At 39.2% G+C, this 21219-nt stretch overlaps 1 protein-coding gene across 3 annotated transcripts in view; it reads left to right on the top strand.

Moving 5' to 3' along the window:
- The first annotated feature begins 1197 nt into the window (after nt 1–1197).
- Nucleotides 1198–21219, top strand: part of ANAPC4 (anaphase promoting complex subunit 4) — a 41865-nt gene continuing 21843 nt past the window's right edge. The window contains exons 1-16 of one of the 3 annotated variants that reach the window (XM_059065948.2): nt 1198–1316; nt 1449–1587; nt 4347–4452; nt 6127–6259; nt 8088–8162; nt 8276–8302; nt 8394–8438; nt 9075–9159; nt 9791–9895; nt 11195–11278; nt 12390–12476; nt 12896–12960; nt 13712–13754; nt 13863–13939; nt 15409–15509; nt 15594–15645. In XM_059065948.2, coding sequence (XP_058921931.1) covers nt 1459–1587; nt 4347–4452; nt 6127–6259; nt 8088–8162; nt 8276–8302; nt 8394–8438; nt 9075–9159; nt 9791–9895; nt 11195–11278; nt 12390–12476; nt 12896–12960; nt 13712–13754; nt 13863–13939; nt 15409–15509; nt 15594–15645 — 1214 coding nt within the window. In that variant the 5' untranslated portion in view covers nt 1198–1316; nt 1449–1458. Of the gene's footprint in view, nt 1317–1448; nt 1588–4346; nt 4453–6126; nt 6260–8087; nt 8163–8275; nt 8303–8393; nt 8439–9074; nt 9160–9790; nt 9896–11194; nt 11279–12389; nt 12477–12895; nt 12961–13711; nt 13755–13862; nt 13948–15408; nt 15510–15593; nt 15646–21219 lie in introns of all 3 variants that reach the window. The other 2 variants (XM_067036324.1, XM_067036325.1) reach the window with 2 other exon arrangements.

Here is a 21219-nt window from a genome sequence, read left to right as displayed (position 1 = left end):
AGAGCATAGAGGCCAACTGGTCCTAATGATTATTAAACAATTATCTATTAACTACAATGCCCTTGACAGAGAAGTGATCCGCACACTACAGTCCTGGGTAGGGCAGCGGAAGGACGGGAGGAACTATACTTGCCCAAGGTGGCATCAGTTGTGCTAACAATCACACACCACCCCAGAACATTAAATAATACCCAGAAACGCATTTCATGAATAACAAAGGCAAGTCCATTCTCACCTTAGGATACTGCCTGTGCGTGAATTTGGGGGACATGCTAAATTGTTTGCAGAAAAAGCAGCGGAAAAAGCCTATCTCAGGAAGCAGGGTAAACATCAGGAGTTGCAAATAGCCTGGCACAAAAGAGTTCTTCGAATATTTGTTGCTGAATGAATGAGTCTACCTCTGTCACCTTCGTCCCAGGGGCTAGATCCAGAGGGCAAGGGCTTGTTTCAAGTTGAAGATCCTGCCTCCTTTCTACTTTGAACAAGTAAAAGAAGTGAAAGGTAGATGGCTTTCTACCACAGACTAAGATCAAGGATCACAGGATGATACTGTCACATTTTCTTAACCAGGTTCATAACGTGTGGAAACTTTTAAACAAGTTAACACATTTAAATGTGTAACAAGAAGCATCAGATGGGTTCTCATTCACATAACCCGCCAGGCTGACCTGTGAACCTTACAGGGCAGAGCCTCTGTCCCGTGCATTTGTGTAGCTCAGGCTCCTTCACGTAGTAGATGCTCTAATAGCTACGGGACAAATCCTGGCTGAGCCCACAGTCCTCATTTATTATGGTGGGGTCTACTACTACTAATAAGTTGTAGGCATGGGATAAAGAATCAAAATATTTGCCTATGTCAGAGGTTTTAGAGTAGGACTCTCCTACCTTGGCTGCAAAGTGGCAGCACCTAGAGCGTTTTAATAAATATTGGTTCCATTCCGTAACTCTCTTTTAATCGTCTGGGGGGCTGCCAGGGCAGGGTTTTTCAAAAAACAAAAAACAAAAAGTAAACCTCTCTACTGAGGACCCAGGGCTGAGACCCACTGGTTTAGAAACTATCGAAGAGGTTCCCGCGGTTCGAGACCACTCCTCCGTGCTCTCGCGAGGAAGTCCGGCTTAGAAACTATCGAAGAGGTTCCCGCGGTTCGAGACCACTCCTCCGTGCTCTCGCGAGGAAGTCCGGCTACCGGAAGTGCCTGGAACGCGCGCGCGCGCGCGCGGCGGCGGCGGCGGCGGCGGCGGCGGCTGACGTGCTCGAGGAGAACGGAAGGCAGAGGCCGCTCGTGTCGCGTTGGCTGCCGTGGGGCATCTGGCAGGTACCTCCACCATGCAGGCTCTGTGCGAAGGGCCGGGGGCGGAGGCGGCGCCGGCGCCGGGCCCGGGCAGAGGGGCCCCGGGGCGGCCGGGCCCCCGCCCCTGCCGGCCTCTGATTAAGGGTGTCGTTGCAGGGCCGCCCCCATGTTGCGTTTCCCGACCTGTTTCCCGTCCTTCCGGGTGGTGGGAGAGAAGCAGCTACCGCAGGAGATCATCTTCCTGGTCTGGTCACCCAAGCGGGATCTCATTGCTCTGGCCAATACGGCGGGCGAGGTGAGTGAGCCGGCGTGCAGCCCCGAGGACACCGAGCCCGGGCCACCTGTGTACCCCGCCCCTTCCTCCAGCCCTGCTGAAAACTTTAAGTGAACCTAAGGGGCCACATACGGGAAAGGTCATTTATACGCCCACCTCCCGCATTTTATGGCCAGAACAACAGTTTTCATGCAGCTTAACGCAGTCATACAGTCCTGCATCCCCAAGACTTTCAGTTATTTGTTAAATGGGCTTTCTAAAGGCTCATGTGTCACTCATGAGCTAGACATAGTAGTAGGTCCACAGACTCTGCAGTTAGTTTACTTGCAGTTTAGGCAGAAGAAAGATGAGTTATTGTCAGACTTGAGCTGCGAATGTGCGTGTCTATAGCTGCCACAGAGGATGTTTAAGAATCTTTATTCTGTTGTCCAAGTTATACAGAATGGGTTGGATAGCCATCACTGGATTTCTGATGGGATGTGCATGAGTGTTGTCAGTTAGCATTTCTAGTTCACATTGTATTACACTCATCAAGTGTAACCGGGTTGTAACTTTCTGCTGAGAGTTTTTAGTTACTTGGCAGCCATTTTGTAAGGAAACCTTCACCTTGGCTTCTTTACTCCTTTGGCCTTTTGGCAGGTTTCCTGATAGTTATCTGGCCAGGTGAGAGTTGTGTGGTGTGCAGCCAACCTTGGAAACTAGGTGGTAAAGAGAACTTAGCAGTCAGGGAAACTTAGCAGCCTGCAAAACTGTGTTGACTGTCTTGACCTCGTTGCCAGGGTATTGATATCTGCTTTCTCAAGGCCCTCTATGAAATCTTCTAGTCTCCCTCCACTGCCAGGGTGTTTGGGAACACTGCCCTGACAGGAGTGCAGTTAGTACAGCCACAACAGTAGGAGAGAAGGGAGAGAATAGGAGCATCACTGTGATCAGACGGATAGATGTAATCAATTTTGGGCATTTGTTGCTTCTGTTTTCTCAGTGAGGAAGAAGGGGCACTGTTTAGGAGTGAGGATGGAAAAGAAAATATTGGAATTTTGAGGAGAAAAGAGAGGTATGAAAAAGCTGACAAGTGGACTGGTGAAACTTGGTAGGATTGTTCGTCAGTATTAAGAGCCACATGAGGTTAGTGATTTTGTAGTGAAACTAGTGAGCATGGTTGTATGTCTCTTCTGTTCAGCTGTATGAGTGCAGGCATGGTTGGGTTTAACCAGAGTTGTTGTGACTAACTGTGACAAAGCAAGAGGGATGCAAGGGGGTTGAAGTTATATGTGAGAGGAATGATTGTAATGATGAACTTTGGATTGTAACCTGATTAAGTAGGGAAGTGAGGTCACATGTCAGGTGAGGGACAGTGAGTTGGTCGGTGGTAGAGTCAATGGCTTGTATGTCTTGGTGAGGTTGAAGAATTGAAGTTGGGTATCTGAGATGAGCAGGAGAGATACAGGTGGTGATGGAAAGTGGGAGGTTTGCAACTGAAGATTATGGCAGCATTTGTAGTTGTTGGTAATAACAAGGTCACAGGCATGACCCTGGGAGTGACTGAGGTGAGGTAGAGGATGTGATCATTGAAGAAGAGGTAGTGGAGCACCAAAAAGCCAGGACACTGTATCTCTTGAAATCACCAAGAATGATGATGAGTAGTGTTGGAAAGCATGAGTGAGCCAGACAGGAGTCCAAATCTCCCAGGGATGGGGGGCGGTGGGGGGCTGGCCTAGGAGTCTATAGGTGACTGCAGTTAAGAGGGATAGCAGGCGGTATGGTCTGATTGCATATGATTCAAAGTTATTCAAAATTAGGGGATTTTAGAGAAGAGAAGAAAAACCAGCCAGAAATGGAATCAAGGAGGAAATCTTCATCTCCTAGCCCAGTAGTAGTACAGGGGACATGGTGTGCAAAACGCCACCACCTAAGAATCCTGTAGGGAAGCAGTGTCCTCAGGTGAGAAGTACATTTCAGGGAAGACAGTGAAGATACAGGGGATTTTGATACCTGACTATGAATTCCAGAGGGCACAGAGGAAGGGTTTCAGAAGTAAGGAATGTCAGAGATGGGCTCAGAAAAGAGCACTGGGTCTCGGGGATGAGCGATTCCTTGGGAGTCCTGGCTTCCCTGTAACCAAGAGTGAAGGAAGGATGCTATGAGATAAGGCAGGGAGTGGTAAAGCTATGAGTGCAGGGAACTAAGAAGGTGTGTGTGTGGGGGGGGAATCTTCAAGAGCACATGCAGTTCCAGGCCTTTTCTTCACTTCTACCGGTAGTATAGAGGATAGAGTAGGCACAGTTTTACTTTTGAAGCACAAGGAGCTCCAGGGCATCATCTTGATCCTCCAAGGTGGGAATATACCCAGTGGAAATGGAAATGTAGAATGACTAAGAGACTTGTCTGAGATCCTTGGCCAGTAAGTGACACAGCTGAAATTGTCTGATTCCAAGTTTAGTGTTACTTGATCTTATACAGCTGCCTTTCTAGTTCTGTTTGTGTCCTTTATTGCTTTTTTCGTTATCTTCTTGGACAGCCTATTCCTTTCTAAAAGATAAGTCTCTTATTGACATGGAAGTTAGGAAATGTATAGGGTACAGGGTTAAATTAGACCTGTTTCACCCATTTCTTTGAAAATACCTTAGGTTCATTCAGACACTTTTGTCTTCGAATTTCTTCTGATAGCTAAATATTGTACTTGAAATGATTTTTAAAAAATTTTATAGTGGGGATCTAGGTTTATTTTACTTTTGGAAACGGATTTTTTATTATTTGCCATTATATCTGTTTTGTCTCAGGTTTTACTACATCGACTCGCAAGTTTTCATCGAGTTTGGAGTTTTCCTCCAAATGAAAATACAGGAAAGGAGGTGACCTGTCTGGCTTGGAGACCAGATGGCAAACGTAATGATAGTATTGTAAAAACTACATTTTTGTTTTTCAGAAGGAGTATTCTGTAAAGAGAACTTATTTCCAGAAAGAGTTTATTATTCTTATATACTAGAATTCCAAATTTGGGAACTTTGTTTTTTCAAATGCTTTAAAGTGTTTTCATAGAACTCAGATTAATTCTGCCATCTTGTTTCTTGGCAAAGGTATCTCTAAAATGAAATCTGACTTCTTGGCAAAGATAAGGCTGAAAAGAAATTTGATGGGAATATACAGAGTACTTTGGTTTTGTTCTTTCGCTATCGTGTTGTCCTGCACTGTTTGCCGTAAGCTTCATTTGTCACTCATTAGTCAGTTCAGTGCCATCATGGCCCTTTTCTCCCCAGAATGTGTTTTAGCATTAAATGTGTGTGGCTCATAAATATTCTCTGCACATTTTCTTACCTCACCTGAAGGACTGTCAGTTCTGACCCACTTCCTGCAACTTCTGTGTGATCTTACTCCTCTTGGTGCCCTGTATGTTGTAGCTTGCTGCATCGTAGCTCTGAGGACTGAACTCACCTCTTCCATGTGTTGTTACAAGGACAGTCATTGTTTGAGCTGTTGTACATGTCCCGTCAACAGAGGACAATGCTACAAGTCATACAGCTTAAGTTCATCTGTATCATTGATGCTTAAAAAAAGAATTGTTTTTGTAAAATTATATGTACTCCTCATTGCTTGCTTTTTTTCTAGATAAATATAAGTATGTAAAAATGCCCTGAAAGCCTATCACTTTACAGATAACAACTATTTTTGTCTGTACTCATTTTGCTCCGTTCTTGTTTCATCATTTACATAAAAACAAAGTATGTGTAAAATTAGAGAACTTTTGTAAGTAATAATTTGAGATCTTGCACTATTCATCCAAAAATGCCACGATCTCAAAAATCATGAAAGTCAGTGTGTGTGAAAATGTATTTAAGTAGATGATATTTTTATCATTAAAAAATGTCTTGTGATTTTCAACAGTAAAATAGGGGGTTTTTTTGTAATGATTATTTCAAGATTGCTTTAAATTGTTTTGAAGAAGAGGAGACTAGGATTGCCTCACATCTAGCAAAGCTGCATATATTGGTAGACAGTGAAACTCACAGCCCTCTATTTAGAAATTCTTCAATTTGCTATGTTAGGAAGATGTTAATGACTTATGTAGAGAAACTATACTAGATAATTCAGCCACAGTGAAAGGAAGAAGACCCATCAGTATTTGATGGCCCTGTTCATTAAGGGTTAGAAATAAAAAACCTTCCAAGAACCAAGCAGATGGAATCACTTTTCAGCTTTTAGATGGGGACCAATATGTCTTGGTGATAACGATATTATTGTTTATTTGTTGATGCCTGTTCTGTATTTTCTGCTTGGCCTCAAGGTTCCAGCCTAGAGGCTCTGATATGTAAGATGTTAAGAACAGTACGCGAGAAAGTAGTAGATTGCTCGTGAAAGTTTGAGCATTTGAAAATAAGCGGAGGTAACAGCATAACTATATGCAAAGATATCTTTTAGTTTTTTAATTATTTAAAGCAAGGATTTGGGGGTTAAATCATTTCTATGATTATGATGTATTTAAAATAGTAAAATTGGGGAAGCAATGAAATACCCATTTTTCTCAAATATTACACTAACTTATTCTGATTATTTCTTCTTTAGTTTTGGCCTTTGCTCTTGCTGACACCAAGAAAATCGTTTTGTGTGATGTAGAAAAACCTGAAAGCTTGCACTCTTTTTCTGTGGAGGCTCCAGTTTCTTGTATGCATTGGATGGAAGTGACCGTCGAGAGCAGGTTGAGTAATAAAAAAAAGAAAAACCCCAGTAGTCACAGTAGGATGTTTTTGAAATTCTCATTTTTTAAAAGTGGAAACTTAGGAGTATCTGGGTGTTGAGTATGTGTACATTGCATTTAACTTTTTGTTTTAAGCTTATCAAGATGCAGTTTTTTTAATGCTCTGTTGGGTTTTTATTCTCTTGATAAAATCTCTTTTCTTTTTTTTTTTTTTTTTTTTTTTTTTGTGGTACGCGGGCCTCTCACTGTCTCACTGTTGTGGCCTCTCCTGCTGCGGGGCACAGGCTCCGGACACGCAGGCCCAGCGGCCATGGCTCACGGGCCCAGCCGCTCCGCGGCATGTGGGATCCTCCCGTACTGGGGCACGAACCCGCATCCCCTGCATCGGCAGGCGGACTCCCAACCACTGCGCCACCAGGGAAGCCCAAAATCTCTTTTCTTATTGGAGCAGTAATGCCTCAATGGCCAAGATTTTTCTTTTCAGTTATTTTTAACAGTTTATATCGATGACTTATACATTCAAGGAATATTAATTAAAATTATTGATTAGCAAATTGAGGTTCTGTTTTCCTTTTCATCATATATTTCACCTGGAGCTTTGTGCTTTTGTGTCTCAGTAAATATTCTTAGAGTACAAAAAATGCTGAATTGAGCATTCTGTTTTGATGCTGATTGGGTTCTTTTGTGTTCATGGTCCCTATAGTTTCCTTATTTTGTGCAAAAAATTTTGCCTTAGTCTGTGAAGTCAAGTACTATGCCAGGTTTGCAGTAAAGATGGCTTAAAGGATCAATGGACTTAGTGAATACTGAAAATAAAAGTTTCTTTTTTGAGGAAATACGATAATTTTCTTTCCATTCTAATTAAGGTTTAAGTTAATATCAAATGAATTTGTAAATCCTGATTATTAACTGACATATTTCCTAAGGAAGGGACTGTAAAGCATTAGATAACAAGGTCTAGCCTGGGGTTTGAAATTCACTGTAGATAAAACAGTGATTAATCCATCATCAAATAATCAAAGGTTGTAAATGGTCATGTGAATTCATAGAAGATTAGAGGAACAGAATATACCATGTAATTTCTATCCCAGTCCAGTTACCTGCTAAGTGTATTCCTAACACACTTTCCATTAAGAGTTCAGAAATATTATGTGGAGATTCCAGAGTCTCTCAGGACACTACTTTTTCACCTTCTTACTCATTTATTCCCAGCCATATTTGGAGGTAGGATTGAAAAAAAGGGGGGGGGGGATAAATAAGACTTTTAAAATATGTGGTGTCATCTTATGTACCTGCTGGGTTTTTACATCTTCATATGTATGTAAGCTATAGAAGCCATCATTACATTATATAATAATTTCAGTGTTCTTTACAGTTACTCTTGGAACTCATATGTTCATATGTTCAGTGTTGGTTCTTAGAGGAGAGTTAAGTCAGTCTGTGTCTGGTGCTGATACTGAATACATTTGAATACATTTCATATGCTGAGAAAATTGTTTATAAATATTTGTTCGTCTAAATGTAAAGTGGGGAAAAAACTCATTTGTGCGTACAAACAAGTTTCCCTCTAAATGTAAAGTGGGTAGGCTGATTTTTTTTCCCAGAAATAAAGTTATAAGTAAATGAAGAAATTCCAACTTTTCTATTTCTTGTTTGTGATTGTTATAGTGACTATTTTACAGTGGTAAACTGTGTGTGGCATCTGTTTACTTGGTAATGTGTGATGTATAAAATTGGGCATTTAAAAAAATTAGTATTTTTGGATGGAAAGAAAAGTAGAATCTTTGTTTTTATAATACTTGTTTTTGTTTTGTTTTCACCTTTTTAGTGTTCTAACGTCCTTTTATAATTCTGAGGATGAATCAAATCTTCTCTTACCTAAACTTCCTACACTGCCAAAAAAGTAAGTTATCAGAGTTTAATTTCATTGGAATTAATCTTGCAGATTTCTTTCCTTTTAACGCTATGACAATTTTCTCATGTGTTTTAAAAAATGCATTTCTGGTTTTTTTCTAGTTATAGCAACACCTCAAAAATATTTAGGTAAGATATGCCTTTTTTCTTTGCAAGTAAGATAATCTTTTATTATTTGAAAGATATAGTTAAAGTAACCCAATTTATTTTTATATTTTAGTGAAGAAAATTCTGATGAAATTATTAAGCTTTTGGGAGATGTCAGGTAAATCTTGCAGATATCTTAAATATTTAACAAGTCTTATTTTCTTAAATTTGATATTTGGGGCAGTTTTTAGACCAAAGTTCCAAGGATAATTTCCTTATTTGTCATGTTGTTTCATTGCTGACAAATACCTCTGAACAATAAACAGACAATATCTGTTATTTACTCGTTCTTATTCTATGATACTTGGTTGTGTCAAGTGTAATATTATGATGTACTTTTATTTAAAAAGTAAAGGGGGGTGGAAATGCTAGAGTTTCTAAAATTTAAATGTTCAAGTTCTTTAAGCTCACTTAATGCACTTAGCATCAGAGCCATGATAAAACTGTTGACGCTTTATATTAAATGGAAAAGAGATGATTTTGTTATTGAGAGTATACAAATATAATCATCATTAAAATAATATATTCTTATTTTACTGTAAACTGATGTTTTTTAGGCTGGATGAAATTTATGTTGTTCCTTTGAAAGAAAGGAATAAGCCCAATGTGATTGAGTCTTGGTGAATTTGTTGCGAGATTCAGTTCCGCCACAAGGAGGCTTGAACATACAGATTATGTGAGGGCAGGAGCATGTCTTGGTTTAAGAACTCGCTCCTCTCTGTTGTCCTCAGCTTGTTGCATTATTTTTAATTAGGCTTAATATTCTTGTCCTTGGAGGAAGCTCTGCATTTATTGAGCTGTATGCTTATGGAATGTTCAAAATTGCTCGAGTCACTGGCGTAAGTTTTTCTTTAAAATCTTCCTTTTTGTTTCTCTTAGAATATAGCAGCTGACTGATTTATGGAAAAAAAATAAAACATTACTTTTTTTCTTAATTTCATTTATTGGAATTATTTGTTCTTAAATGTTAAAAGGATAATTTTCCTACTAAGAATAGTGATATGATGTCTATGAAGATCAGGGGCTCTTAGTGGAATTAGTCAGAAATTTTTTTTCTTAACAAAAAGATTAACACTGGATTATGATTTAATGTTTTTCTAGTCTTGTGGTGTTTAAGAGCTACACTTTGTGATTGGAATTTGATAAACGTCATCAGAAGCAATCTTATGCTCAGTCTCGGTCTTCTTCGTATCTTTTTCTTCTTATTCTTACAGTTCCCTAAAAGGGTAGAAAATGTTATAGGCTCTGTGGGAATGTTAGTTCTCCAACACTTAGTTTGGGCCCCTTGTTGGGGGGTGTGTGTTTGTGTCCTTGCAACTAAGAGGACACATGCCTTCATGTGCCATGTGTGTGGCAGGAGCCAGGCATGTGTTTCTGCTTTTTAGAGCTCTGAATATTTGCCTCCTATATTGGAAGCAGATGCAGTCTAGCAATAACACTAAATATAATGGAGATTTGACTGTTTTACAGATTGTTGGTACTTGTCTTGCATTATGTCTGTCGAGTGATTTGAAATCATTGTCAGTGGTCACAGAAGTTTCCGTCAGTGGTGCCCCAGAAGTTTCGTACTTTCAGGTGAGTACTGGACCCTAATAGCAGTAGAGGGTAAATATATATTTTTAAAGGTTTATAGTTTTTTATTATCCATTTCACTGGATTCTAATGGTCATTAAAACAAAACAAAGCAAAAAAAATCGACTTGGAGCTTCTAAGACATATATAGAGTCTTACTGGTGAATACCTTACTATTCCAATGGCACAGCATAATTAATATGGTCTATTAATGACCATATTAACTCATTGCTCTACCAGTTCCATCTTTGTACCAAGTGTTTTCTTAGGATTCTGACCCTAATAATAATAAACGCTAATATTTAGTAATTGTTTAATATGTGCCCAGTACTGAGTGATTCAGTATAATTCGTTTGAATCCTCACAATAACCTAATAGGTAGGTACTATTATTATCCCCATTTTATAGTTGAGTAAATGGGCACACAAGCTGTAATTTGCTTGGCGAGCTTTGGAAAGTGATGCTGCACAGTCTGGCTCCAGAGTTGGTGCTCTTAACTAACACATTGCCTCTTGTGTAAGATGACTACTTAATGTTGGGAAGAACCTTCTTCATTGTGTGCTGTTTGTATCATAGATTGTGGAAACTGGGCTCCTGTAGAGTATTTAGATTGTAGCCTTGTCTTCAAGAAAATCTTCCCTAAAATTTCATCTCAGATAACCCAGCCACTTAGCCTAAGTATGCATGAACTCTCAAACAAAAATAGGGTGAAAAGATGCAAGATGTGAGGCATGTGATGCCTTCCAGCATTCGTTGTATTCAGAACATCAGAGAACTCTTAACTTCCTGACATTTGCTGGAACAGTTGTTCATATTTGCTCTTCATCTTAAGGTTCTGTGAAAACGTGATTTCCAGGATTGCATTTGGTGCTGTAATAAAATGATTCACTAATTATGTGAAATTTGTAATAGGTATTTTTAAAACAACTTTATTGAGATAATTCATGTACCATTGTAAAAGATATTTCACTTGTATTCATCAATAACTATAATTCCTTTAAAATTTTTTACAGATATTTGTGATCATTTAAAAAATTCCTCATAAGAGTGTTATAAAATAGATTATTACATTTATTCTAATTATGTAGAAGGGGTTGCTAACCTTGAGAGGGTGATCTGTGCATAGTTATACACTGCAGATTAGAAAATCCTAAGATTATATTCTGTTACTCTCCAAACCGTTATGCTCAAAAGGAGCAGAATTCTGGCATAGTCTTTCTGATATGTAGTTAGACCTTGACTCTTCTTTAAAAAAAGTAAATATGTCTGCTTGTGACTTACTTTATTATTTTGATTTGACAGCTTGAAACCAATCTATTGTACTCTTTCTTACCTGAAGTAACTCGAATGGCCAGAAAGTTTACTCACATTTCAGCTCTTTTACAGGTATTTATTTACAGCTTGTTTTATGTGACTGTTTACTATAAATTTCTAATGTTCTGTAAATAAAAAACTTGAAAATCTTACTTCTTAAAGCCCACTGTATGTGGCGGAGGTGTCTAGTCTGAGAGACAAGTTTATAATGTCCATTAAAGCAAGAAAAAGAAATTTAATTGAAAATCTACTCTCACCCATCTCTATTTCTCCAAAGGAAAAGAAAAAAGTAGTTTAAACCTTTTTAAACATTCTTATAAATAAAACAATATTTTGGAATTTTAAAAGTTTTTTTGCAAATAAAGTGGTATGGAAAACATCATATCAGTTAGCTTTTGTACATGATAAATGCACCCCAAATTAGCTTGTGATTGGTGTTTTAGTCTATGATTTGGGCTGGGCTCAGCTAGAAGGTACTGTTGTTCTGGGCCAGGTTCAGCTATTCGGGACTGGGCTTGGTCGTACATTGGTGGTCAGCTGGCTGGTCCAAGTGTCCCATAGCTGTGATGGCTTTGTCTGGACTGCACATTCCTCACCTCCCAACCGGCTGGACCAGGCTTGTTCATGAAGTGGTGGCCACGGCAAGGGTGTCAAGAGTGCAAGTGGAAGCATGCAAAACCTTCTGGGGCCTTAAACTTCTGCTTTGGTCACACTAAGACCCAAGGCCAGCCCGGATTGAAGGACTGGAGAAATTGAGTCTACATCTGCATAGAGGAGCTACAAGAACTGTGGCCTTCTTTTATCAGTCTGTCACAGTCACTAATGTACTTCATGTCAAAGATTTCTGGAGATTAGTGTCTTTTTAAAAGGATACTGTTTGAAAATTGAATAGTTGACCAGTCAGCGTTTTGACAGTTAATGTATATAAAATGCATCTTATATGTTAAAAAGCTGGAAAATATCTGTTATACCAGATAAAAATTGAATTTGAGAAAGTTTGATAGTTAAGTGATTATCAAGTGTTAGCTATGGTCTTTTCTTTCTCAGGCTTAACTGAGTTAAAAGTGATTTATAGTAAATTTTGGATTTCTTCAAAACAGTTGACAGTAAGAAACATGTATTATTTAGCATGTTGACTTAAATATTTTTTGCTACTTTAATGTTTTTTTCTTCTTGTTAATAGTATATAAATTTGTCACTGACATGTATGTGTGAAGCATGGGAAGAAATATTGATGCAGATGGATTCTCGTCTCACGAAATTTGTGCAGGTAATATACCTGGAGTTTCCCATGGAAGATGTTAAAGAATGCACATTATCCTTATTTACTTCATGAAGGACATGAGAAAAATCAGTCTGTTTTGTAAAAGGCTCAGATCATGATTTCTTTCAGACGGTTTGGTCTAACCTCATACTATTATCTCAGAGAGCGATACACCAGCTCTTCCCCTTCGTACAACTTAGGTGGGGACAGGATTGTGAAGTGGAGTTGGTAGGGCTTGGGGATTAAGGACAGTAGTTGGAAGAGCTGACTGGTTGTTTTCCTGTAACTGCTATTCAGATAATCAATTTAAATATGAATTTTAGAGAAGGTTGAGGGTAAGAAAGGGAGTCATGTTCCTGTAATTTTGAATAAATATGCTTATAATTTTAAAAATACCTATTATGATTTTATTGATCTTTCTGTAGGAAAAGAATACAACCACCTCAGTGCAAGATGAATTCATGGACTTGCTGTTGTGGGGGAAAGCAAGGTAATGAGCTCATATTAGGTACTCTTGCTTTTCCTTCTCTTTTTAAAGTAATTTATTTCAAAAGCAATTCACATTTATTGTAAAAAAAAAATAGAAAATTCTGGTTCACAAAGACCAAAAAAGTAGTATATGTTTTTCTAGGCTTTTTTATTCACTTATTTACTTTTTACGTAAATGTGATCATTCTGAGTGTATGTATAATATATGTAAATATATTATATATGTACTTTTTAAATGGATAAAAATTTTAAAATTCTATGTAGCCAAATCAATCTTTTCCTTTATTGTATTTGCCTTAACATTATTCTTAAAAAGATCTTTCCTATATTACGTGTTCAAAGATCTGTATTTTCCTCCAGAGATTTTTTTGTGGTTTATGTTTTTATTCCATTTCCATGTTCCAGATGTGATTTATTTGGTCATATGCTGTGGAAGACTAACTTCTTTTTTTTTCAGTGTTTAGGTAATTGCCCAGTATAATTCATTGAGTATTACACCTTCTTCTTACTGATGTGAAATACCATTTTAGTGTATAGTACATCCTTATATCTACTTCAGTCTGTTCCTAGACTTTATTGTTTCCTGTTTTGTCCATTTCTTTGTGAGTAAAACAAAGTCTTAATTTTTGTTGGGCTATTTCTTTTTATTTATTTTGTTTAAAAATCTTGTTCTTTGAAATTTAAACGTTTTAAATGATGCATTCAGATTTTGAATAGAGAAGACTAAAAAAATACCTTCTTTTTCGTTCTAGTGCTGAACTTCAGACCCTCTTAATGAACCAGTTAACAGTAAAGGTGCAGTTATCTTTGTATTTTAATGGCTATGAACACATTCTTAATTTTTTTTAGATTGGCATATAGTGTCTTACTTGTATGCTGAATACTTTTTTTTCTCTTAATTAGGGCTTAAAAAAGCTTGGCCAATCTATAGAGTCATCATATTCCAGTATACAAAAATTGGTTATAAGTCACTTACAGAGGTATGAAGGTGATGTAGAATCTTTTGGTATTGCATCTACACGTACTTGGCACTGGTCTTCTTTCTGCAACCTTCTTTTCATCATCTGGCATTCTCTGTTTGAGCCCCTTCTGGCTAAAATTGTTGCATTATCATTTGAGGGGACTCTTGAAGTGCCCAAGATTTAAAGAATCAATAATGGTAATTCTGCTTTATGAAATAACTTTCCAACATCTTTTCACCACCCGAGGCCCTGTCTGGGCTTTTATCTCACCCAGACAGCCATGAGGTATGTCTTGAATAGGGCATATACCCTTTTTTGAGTGGTGAAATTAAGTAAGTTTGTATATCATTTTATATGTTATGTAAAAGCATGTATATATTTTTGCATTTAACTCCTTGGCAAGGTGTTGGTTATGATTATCCTCATTTAGAAGAAACTGAAGTTCAGAATGGTTATATATGGCTGACCCAAAGTTATTAAGTATCAGAGCCAAGACTGTCCCAGGTCTTCAAGTCTCATGCTGTTTCTAGCTACAGCTACCTCAGTGAAGCAGTTTGCAGGTAGATGTTCAGTGTTTGACTTAAATTTTGATAAATTTCTTTAGCTGAGACCCTGGGCCTTACTATATTACCTCCCGCTTTGATCACTTTAGGACCCTCTAGCCTGGTCTCTTCCAGTCCACACTATGCCCCTCAAATATATTCTCCACAGTGGATCTGATCATGTTACTCTTACTTAAAAACTTCCAGTGCCTTCCCATTTCTTAGGACTAATACCTTTGGATGGCTGCCTATCTGCTTCACCTACACTGGTGGCCTTCTCAAACTTGACAGACAGTTTTTCTCCTACCCAGGGCTTTTGTACAGCCCTTTTGCTTTCTGGAACACTCCCACCCTGTTCTTCACTTGCATTCTCTAGCTCTCAGCTCAAATCTCACTTGTTCAGAGAAGCCTTTTCTAATCCCCAGATTAGATCAGGTTCTTCTGTTAGACCTGCACCTGGTGTTTTTCCTTTTAGGCATTTATGGTAGTTGGAATGATATACTGTCTGATTGTATGGTTATGACTGTCTCCCCCGTTAGACTGGCAATGTCATGAGGACCCTTTCGTTTTGTTCACCGTTAAGTCCCCAGCATTTAGCATAGTGCTGGACCTAAAGTTGGAGCTTAATAAATATTTGTTGAATGTTAAATACCATAGCTGTTGAGTGAACAATATGACCATATGACTATCTTAAAAGTGCCAGGACTAACTGTCGAGCATAATTTGATCTTACAAAGTTTAATCTTGTGGTCATATATTCATCTCACTAGTCATGACAAGCAAATGATTCTTCTACAGCTTTTCAAAATAATTTTGAGAAATAATTATTTCTCATAGAAAGAAAACGTTACTTTCAGTTTTTATTTTTGAAAACTTAGAAATATTCAAGCAAGATGGTAGCTGCCTGCCACCTTGATGATGGTATTTCTGCTCTATTTTTGATAGTGGCTCAGAGTCTTTATTATACCATTTGAGTGAACTGAAAGGAATGGCTTCATGGAAGCAAAAATATGAACCTCTTGGACTAGATGCTTCAGGAATTGAAGGTGGTAATTTAATTCCTCAATAGAATGCATTAAATCCACTTTACTTATTTGACAAATGGTATTTATTTATTTACTTCCTTTTAGATGCTATTACTGCAGTGGGTTCCTTCATACTCAAGGCAAATGAACTTCTTCAGTAAGTATTGGGGATACTTGAATATTGGAATTACTGACTTGAGAATGTTTTACTTTTTACTTATAAATAAGAACCTAGCAAATTGTTGTGATTGTCTAAAAATGAGTTTTTAAGTTTTTATCAAAATTATACCTTTACATGATTAAAACAATCCAATAGCACAGCAGTTTCACACATTAAAGTGGTATTTTCCTGTCCCGCCCATTCTCACCCCAGGTCCTCTTTCCAGAGGGAATGCTTTTAACTATTTCTGGTTTTAGGTCTGTAGGTTACTTCCATATTTCTAAATTGTATGACTGTACTGCCTTTTTTTACTTAACAGTTTTGAGAAATTACTCTTCTGTGTGTCTGTCTTTCCTAGACTCTGCTTTCCCCTCAGGCTCTCCGCTGTCTCAGGGGCAGTGTCACACCCCTGGAATTCCCTCTGTCCCTACTGCCTCCTCTGTTAGCCTCCCCATGCCTGTGCCAGCCTGCGTGCAGGCTCCATCTCGTGCAGCCACTGCCCTGGCGTTTTCTTCATTGCTTTCATGGGTTAGATCCTTACTTCCAGGATCTCCTCTGTTTCTTGGTTCATTTAATCACTTTGTGGAAAATATCTTCCAGTAACTTAGAAAACAGATGTGTGAGGGTAAAGCTTTATGTGTCCTTTTGTGTCTTTTCTCCTTCTGCCACACTTAATTGATGGTTTTGGCTGGGTATAGATTATGAAGGGGGATTTATTTTCTCATAGAACTTTCAAAGCTTTGCTCCATTGTATTTTGGCCTTTTTGTTGCCAGTGGAAGGTCTGGTGCTTCTGATTCTCATTCCTTTGTGTGCTGTTTTTTTTCTCCTCTCAAAAAGCTTTATTCATCCTTGATATGTTGAAATTTCACAATAGAGTTTTGAATGTGGGTCTTCTCATTTGTTGTACTCAGGATAAGAAAATGCCATTTTAACCTGAATTCTATATTGTATTATTATTTTGATAATTTCCTCTTCTCCCTCTCCTTTTTTTTAACTAGATTTTTGTTCTAGAAATCTAGTTAGTCAGATATTAGACTTCATGGATTGATCCTCTATGTCTTTTATTTTTACTCTCATTTTTAAAATATCTTTGTCTTTTCTATTTCCTGTGGAATTTTCTTGACTTAATTATCCAACACTATCATTCATTATAGACAATTATTGAGCATTTATGTTTTAAACACTATTCTAGCTGCTGAGGGTATAGCAGTAACAAAACTGATAAAAATCTTGCCTTCATAGATATTATATTCTTACATGATGAGACAGACAATAAAGAAATGAATAATTAAAACATACAGCAAGTCAGATAGTGATAAGTAGTGGTGGGAAAAGCTAATGAGGGAAGGAGGACCTAGGGCATGCTGGGGGTAGGGGTGCAATTTTTTGGTCAGGGAAGGCCTCACTGAGAAGGTTATGTTGGAGAGAGGATGGAGTGAGCCCTGTTACTTTGGGAGCAAAGGAGACAGCAAGTATAAAGGCCTTGAGTTTGGAGCATGCCTGGCATATATGTAGTGGCTCCTCAAGGAGCCACTACAGTTAAAGTGACTTGAACAACAACGTGAGTTGTAGGGGATGAATTGAAAGAGATCACAGAGGATGGGACAGGTTGTGTAGAGCCTGTAGACAGTTGTAAGGACTGTGGCTTTTACTCTGGGTATAATAAGCTCTTAGGGAGTTATTAGCAGTGGAATGACAGGATATGACTTAAGTTTAAAGAGATCCCTCTTTGTTATTTACTTGGTATTGAGAATAGATTTTATGAGGGCAAGGACAGAAGCCATGAGACAAATGGTGGTCAGAATCAGAAATGGTCAGAACCTGGATATATTTTGAAAGTAGAAATAACAAGATTGCTGAACGGTTGTATGGATGGTAAAAATAAAGGAGTCACGGATAATTACAAGTTTAGGTCCTGAGCACCTGGTAGAGTATGACTAACGTTTACTGAAATGGGGAAGACTTGGGGGAGAATATAGGAAATATATATGTATTTTATGTTCCTCAATTTGGGTTTATCTGATTTTGTTCATGGTTTGATTCAGGTTATACATCCCTGGCTAGAATATTACATAATTGGTGGAGTGTCCTTCTCAAGGTTTCAGATCCAGAGGCAAACAGTGTCCGTCTACCTCTTCTTATTGATGTTAATTTTGATCACATGGTCAATGTATTAGGCATATTAAATTGAAATGTCTGTTAGATACCCTGGTGGAGCTGTCCAGCATGTTGTTGATTGTATGAGATTATGTTCAAGTGAGGGATCCAGGCTGGAAATGTAAATTTGGGAGCCATCAGCACATTGGTATTATTTTAAGCCATGAACCTGGATGAGATAGTTAGTGCGCTTAGAGGAGAGATCTGAAGACTGGGTGATGGGCTTTCCAGTGTTAGAAATGGGGTTGATGTGGAGGTAGCGAAAGAACCTGTAGAGGCAGAAAGACCAAGGAGTGGGTGTCCTGCAGGCTGAATGAAGGACGTGTTGCAAGAAGTAATGAGGGATTGGTTGTCTAATGCTGCTGAGTCAAGTAAGGTGAGGACCAGAAGTGGAATAGATTTGAATATTATCAGAATAGATGATGGGTGACCTTGATGAGAGCCACTTCTGTGGAGTCATGGGAGCAGGTATGATGCAGAGTGAGAGCAGATACAAAGAAAACAACAAATGTAGTCTCTTGAGTTTTGCTGTAAAGGGAATGGCCAGCATTTAAAAATAGTCATTGGGTTTTTCTTTCTTTTTACAGTGGGGGAAATTAGAGCATATTTATATATGATGGGAATGTTCTTCTGAAGGGGAACAGTTGAGATGGCAAAGAGAGGGAAGATTGCTAGAGCAAGAGGATTCAAGAGGGGATGGGATTTAGTGTGTCAGGGAAGGAGCTGGAAAAATAGTTCCTCCATAGTTATAGGAGAGAAGGCCAAGACAAGGGTCACAGATGCTGGTATATGAGCAGATGAGGGCTTGGGGATGTTCACTTCTAATTGTTTTTATTATCTTAGTGGAAATATGAAATGTTCTGTCATCAGCTGAAGGTAAGGATGGGGAAGTGGTATTGAGCTTTGAGAATAATGAAATAGTTGTGAGCCATTTGTCTAGTACAGTAGGAGCGTGAATGGGCTGATGAAGCAGGAGGATTGTCAGTAGTGCTAAGGGCTGCTTGGTTAGCATTCCCAGGAGCGTTAAAATGAGACCAGCCAACATGGCTGTGTGGTATTCTCCAGCCAGGATCAGCTGCTCGAGTGGGAGCACAGAATAGGTGAGCAGTTTGATTTACTAGGATTGGTGAGTGAAAGGGAGCAAAGGGAAGGCAAGAAATTGAAGCAGGGGCATGATTAAAATGATAAACCTCAAATCTGTACTGATTTAGGAGGGAAGTGAGGACACAGCAGGTGCGAGACAATGAAAGGTGGTAGAACTAGTAGGTGGTAGTCTTGGTGGGATAAATGTTGGGCTACTGGAGAAAAATCACTGGAAAGATAGTTGCTGGTTGTTGGTGAGCAGGGTGCTTTAAATTGAGATTTAAAATGTTCACGTTGGTGGACTTCCCTGGTGGCGCAGTGGTTAAGATTCCGCCTGCAAATGCAGGGGACACAGGTTCGAGCCCTGGTCTGGGAAGATCCCACATGCCACGGAGCAACTAGGCTCGTGAGCCACAACTGCTGAGTCTGTGCTCTAGAGAGCCCATGAGCCGCAACTGCTGAGCCTGCGTGCCACAGCTACTGAAGCCCGCGTGCCTAGAGCCCATGCTCCACAGCAAGAAAAGCCACCACAATGAGAAGCCCACGCACTGCAACAAAAAGTAGCCCCCACTCGCCACAACTAGAGAAAGCCCATGCGCAGCAACGAAGACCCAATGCAGCCAAAAATAATAAATAAATAAATAAATTTTTAAAAAAGGTTCACGTTGGTAATGAAGGTCTAGGGTGTGAACTTTAGAATAAAGTTTAGAATAAACTTTAGAATAAAGTTCACACCCCAGGTGGGGTGGAGGGTGAGATCTTTGACCTGAACCATGCTATTGAATGTCTTATGGCACTCCCGTCTTTTAATTTCTAAGTGTTTTCTTATTTGTTGAATCATTTCTCAAAGCTGTGCTCTTGCTTTGTGGATGCGACATCTTCCCACAGCTCTCTGAGGACGTTAATTAGACTTTTAAAAAATCTCTGCCGCTCCCTGAATTATCTCCTTTTTGTGTGTCACGTTGCTGTTTATTTTGGTCTCTTGTTCTTCAAAAACCTGATGCCCGGTTGTTTACTCATATTTATTCGTGAGGCAGTTTAAAGTTGCCTGGAATTGCTGGGTGCAGGGTGGCCCAAAGCCAGCCTGAGTGCCAGAGCATGTAGCCCTGTGCTGTGGGCAGCCAGTGCCTACCCGGCACCGCCTTGGCTCTTCCCAGTTTATTCAGCTTCTTCGAAGAACTCTGTTTTTGTCTGGAAGGTAGCAAACGCCTAGGCATTCATATTCTGGGGGAAAGCGTGTATTGGCCACTCTGTGTTTCAGTTTGTCCTCCTTTGTCCAGCCCCAGATGTCATCCTAATGTCTTCTGTTGAACTTGATGTTTCTAAGGACTGAGTATCCTTGGCGTTCTACCGGGCGGATGACTCCTTGCTGCTCTCTTTCCACAGTGCCTGGCACGTGGCCACCTCTGGTGATCTTCAGCAGTCACCAGTCTTCTGTCGGCTTTTGACATTTCTGAAACTTAAAAAAAAATTTTTTCTAGTATCCTCTTTTTGTGTGTGAGTTTATAACACATCCACCTCTCCCCACCAATCCACCATCATTTTAATGGGCTTTTATTTTTTTTTTTTATGAATTTATTTATTTATTTTTGGCTGCATTGGGTCTTCGTTGCTGTGCACGGGCTTTCTCTAGTTGCGGCCAGCAGGAGCTACTCTTCATCACGACGCGTGGCCTTCTCATTGCGGTGGCTTCTCTTGTTGCAGAGCATGGGCTCTAGACACACGGGCTTCAGTAGTTGTGGCTCGTGGGCTCTAGAGCGCAGGCTCAATAGTTGTGGCACACGGGCTTCATTGCTCTGTGGCATGTGGGATATTCCTGGACCAGGGCTCAAACCCATGTCCCCTGCATTGGCAGGTGGATTCTTAATGACTGTACCACCAGGGAAGCCCCTGATGGGCTTTTAGAAAGTAGAGCTTATTACAGATGTGTGTGCTCAGAGAACAAAGCAGGAGAAATGATATTCCTTTTCCTGAATGTTGAATAATTTTTTGGTTCTCTGTATTTGGAGAGAGTAAACATAAAATATTAAGCTTTCTGTGATCACCTTTCAGTGAAAGGTAGTTTTTGATTTAACTTCCTCCTTTGAGATAAGTAGAATATGGCATTATTTTAGGTTATAATGGAGAAACTGAGGCAGTGAGAACTTTGACGTTAGCCTATAATAGATCAGTGGTTGCCTGGGGTTGGGGTGAGAGTATTGACTGGGAAAAACAGAAAGGAACGTCTTTTCTATTTTCCATTTTTGCTGCAAGAGAATTTTGATCATAGTGCTTGGTAACGCAAGAGATGTTACAGTCTTTTATGTCAGGTGTTTTACTGTGTACAGAAA

This window comes from Kogia breviceps, chromosome 6 (genome assembly GCF_026419965.1).
Source record: "Kogia breviceps isolate mKogBre1 chromosome 6, mKogBre1 haplotype 1, whole genome shotgun sequence".
NCBI lineage: Eukaryota > Metazoa > Chordata > Mammalia > Artiodactyla > Physeteridae > Kogia > Kogia breviceps.
Note: the sequence above shows the minus strand (reverse complement) of the source record. Positions and strands in the feature narration are given on the sequence as shown.